The sequence below is a fragment of the Centruroides sculpturatus genome, unplaced genomic scaffold (assembly GCF_000671375.1).
Source record: "Centruroides sculpturatus isolate CEXI.00-Female unplaced genomic scaffold, Cexi_2.0 scaffold274, whole genome shotgun sequence".
Classification (NCBI taxonomy): Eukaryota; Metazoa; Arthropoda; class Arachnida; order Scorpiones; family Buthidae; genus Centruroides; species Centruroides sculpturatus.
Genome location: NW_019384458.1, coordinates 378,716 through 382,113, shown reverse-complemented (window position 1 = coordinate 382,113; position 3,398 = coordinate 378,716). Strand labels below are relative to the sequence as shown.

Here is a 3,398-nt window from a genome sequence, read left to right as displayed (position 1 = left end):
GACGTTTAAAATTTGTTGTAATGTTTTCATTGGTATAATTTCACGGGTGTACGCTTTGTATGACATTAAACTCGGAACTCAAATCCAACGACTGTTGATACAGTTACGTGATTTATTGATAAAGATTCGGTAACTAATTAGCAGTAAATGTAACACAAATTACACATTCCACCTGCCCATTTAATGCATCAGTCAGCAGGAATTTCATCAATAGAAGAGTCTACGGTTTCTTCAGTTTCGTTACAACGCATCCTTACAAACACCCTTCACGATAACATTCGCAATCGAACCGTTATCTAATTTTTTCGTGGCATCCATTCATTTACGTATCACATATTATTGCCGTAAACATTACCGTTACATAATATAAACACCGCTACCCAAAATCCAACTTCTAGTTCCTCGTCCATGGAAGTGAAAACGCCACTCGATGATCTGGAGTGGTGGCTTAAATGGTTCTGGTACACTAGATACTTCTTTAAAACTTTCCTGTAAAATTTCCTGGAGAGCGATATAAGGAAACTTTGAGAAAAAGTTGCATAAAACATGTCGATTTATAAACCTGTAGTATGTTATTTAAGTTATGTTCGACAAGCAAGTCTATAGAGATGCATAAAGTTCTACTAAAATAACATTTTGTATTAAATATTGCTACGTTGTATCAAGTTACTTGATTTAATTAATAACTTTTATGTTTTTAATTTTCTTTATTTAAATAAAATATAAAAAGAAGTATTTTTCTAAGAAATTCAAACATTTACATCCATTAGTTTCATTTTGTTAATCTCGTAAACTGTAATTGTAAACACGAACGAACTTGTAAGAATTATTAAATATGATAGCGACATTTAATATATTTTATAATCTTTATGTTGCAATAAACTTAAGAATTTCATTTAAAGTATTAAATATAATCATAATTTTTATAATTTTGGCAAAAATAAACTTACTCGTATATATCCAATTTCGTCAATAAGAATATTTTCGGGTTTTAAATCTCTGTATAGAATATCCAAGGAATGAAGATATTCGAACGACATTACGACTTGACAAGCGTAGAAACTTGCGAAATTTTCACTGAAAATAAAAAGAACATTGTGGTATAATTACTATTAATATACATCGTCACTTATTCTACACGAATTGCTGGAGCGGGTGCAAAGTTTCATGCAACATGGCATCAATTATTCTACAGGTTTTCGTTTATTTGTTTACGACAATGAGACGGATGGGCGCTGTTCCGGGGAATGCTCTCGAAAGGACTTTCTAATGGAAACTGGTCCCTTATTTAGGTGTTATAAACGTGAGGAAAACTCGGTTTATTCAGATTTATAAATAACTTTTAACTCGTGTTTTTATATAGAACTAGCTGTGTTTGCTCCGCGTTATTCGGATTTTTGAGAGGTTGGAGGATTTGTGAAGTTAGACTGTGAAATGGTAATAAAAAGAATGGCCTTATAAATAAAATGTACATTTATTGATCCGAATATTTACAATAATGTAGCTACAAAACAGAATAAATTACTCAGGATAATGTTAAGAAGGGATAGGCCTTAGGGTCGATTGGGGTGGAGATCTCTACGTATTTTTTTTTAGGCTGTCGAAGAGTATTCATGCCAAATTTTATCGGATACGTTAAACGGTATATAAGCCTTTACCTAACATACAAGCATATATATTCTGACTTTTATGTATACAGATAAAATTATTACTATTATGTATGTGTTATCTCAATATCGACAAAACTACTCAATAAAAAGCTGCAACATATTCACGATTAAGCACAGTATCAATATTGTTATAATGTTAAAAATTGCTATTAAATATTGAATTAATTAACGAAACAATTTCATATATAATTAGTAAAGAAATTTAATAATGTTAATACCTGAATCTTCCCAATCTCCTCAAATGAGAAAACATTTCACCTCCTTGAATAAAATCTTGAATCATATATAAATTAATATTGTCCTGTAATGAAATATAAATAACATTAAACTAAAGTAAGGTTAATAAAGCTGATGAGTTAATTAAGTTAGCTTCTAAACACGGATTTATTTTATCCTTGATTATTTATTAATTACTCAACACTTATTTAAAATGACAATCGAAAATAGAAACGTATCACAGGATAATTTCAGTATAAAATGTAAATTAAATGCATAAAAATATAATAATTTATAATCTTACCTTGAAATAAAATTTGAGATTGACTAAGAATGGAAAATTTATGGCATCTAAAATTCTCTTTTCATTAAGAGTATGGTCTACTTGTTTTAATTTCACTATCTGTTAACAATAATAATAATATTATTATTACTGGAATATAACATATATATATATATATAGGCTATATATTACACTATTCATTAGCATCATTCTATTTATTATGCATTTTATACTATTTATTTTAATTTTCTCCCCTAGAAACTATTGATCTATTTTTCTTTTCTTTGCCTATTGATACCTGAAGGAAATGTTGGACATGTTGAATGGCGATCAAATACATTCGTTATTAAATTTATTTGGCACATTTATACGAAGTAGGCAAAAAGTCTAAAAACCTTAAACATTCATAAAGTATGGAAGAACTATGGTGGAAACACAATCCTTACCACATAACCGCATTTTATTCCGATAATTAGACATTCATTTTTTAAAAAAATGAAAGAAACTTTGTAAAGAAGTTTTGCCCACCCTATTTTTCGGGTAATGCCTAATTATTTAAAATATATTTGTTTTGTAACATCAACATAACCCGATAGGAGTTCTAGATATAGGCCTATACGAAATAATACAAGTATCGGTATTATACAAAAGATAGAAAAAATTAAATCCTTTAATCTAAGTGTTATGTGCAATATATGTAGTAGATATATCTAGTGTTAACCAATGACTAATTTAACTATTGAGGTGATGGAGTAATTATGAGATGCATAACTTCGTGTAATTTTGGTGAATATATATGTATAAATAATACAAATGAAATAAAAATATATACATTATTTATTTATTATTATTTTATTTAATTATTTTGAAAAATGATGTAGAAAAACGTGCACAGTTAATCTCAGTGTAAATTTCTATTCTAGGGAAGTTAATCATTCTAAATATTGTCTATATATCTTACAAAGTCCTCCGCAATCACTTGATCTTATCAATCAAATCGATTAATTTAGATCATGTATCTTCGATTTTAATTAGAAAGATACGGTATTATTACATAACGAAAAAAACTTGACTGAAGAATTATTTTTAAATAAACCAACAACGAGTTGCTCGATTTTCCCGGTGACGTTTAAAATTTTGGTTTCGCCATCTGTTATCATATTTCATTTTAAAAACTTTTTATATTTTTAACTATTATAAAACGGCAAAAAGCTTAATTTTCAGGGTAG

At 28.2% G+C, this 3,398-nt stretch overlaps 1 protein-coding gene across 1 annotated transcript; it reads right to left on the bottom strand.

Annotated features, from left to right (window-relative positions):
- Nucleotides 1-66: 66 nt before the first annotated feature.
- On the bottom strand, nt 67-2,376 carry LOC111620742 (cAMP-dependent protein kinase catalytic subunit gamma-like). The gene is made up of 5 exons (XM_023362738.1): nt 2,362-2,376; nt 2,191-2,289; nt 1,889-1,971; nt 951-1,077; nt 67-501 (listed from the first exon to the last, which is right to left on the bottom strand). The coding sequence occupies exons 1-5, from the start codon at nt 2,374-2,376 to the stop codon at nt 358-360; spliced, it is 468 nt and encodes a 155-aa protein (XP_023218506.1). The 3' UTR covers nt 67-357.
- Nucleotides 2,377-3,398: the final 1,022 nt, after the last annotated feature.

Excerpts from the sequence above, each read along its gene's own strand:
- LOC111620742 (XM_023362738.1), bottom strand. Across the intron at positions 1,972-2,190 it reads ATCTCAAATTTTATTTCAAG|GACAATATTAATTTATATAT; the intron begins GTAAGATTATAA and ends ATTTCATTACAG. Across the intron at positions 502-950 it reads ACGAAATTGGATATATACGA|GAAATTTTACAGGAAAGTTT; the intron begins GTAAGTTTATTT and ends ATCGCTCTCCAG.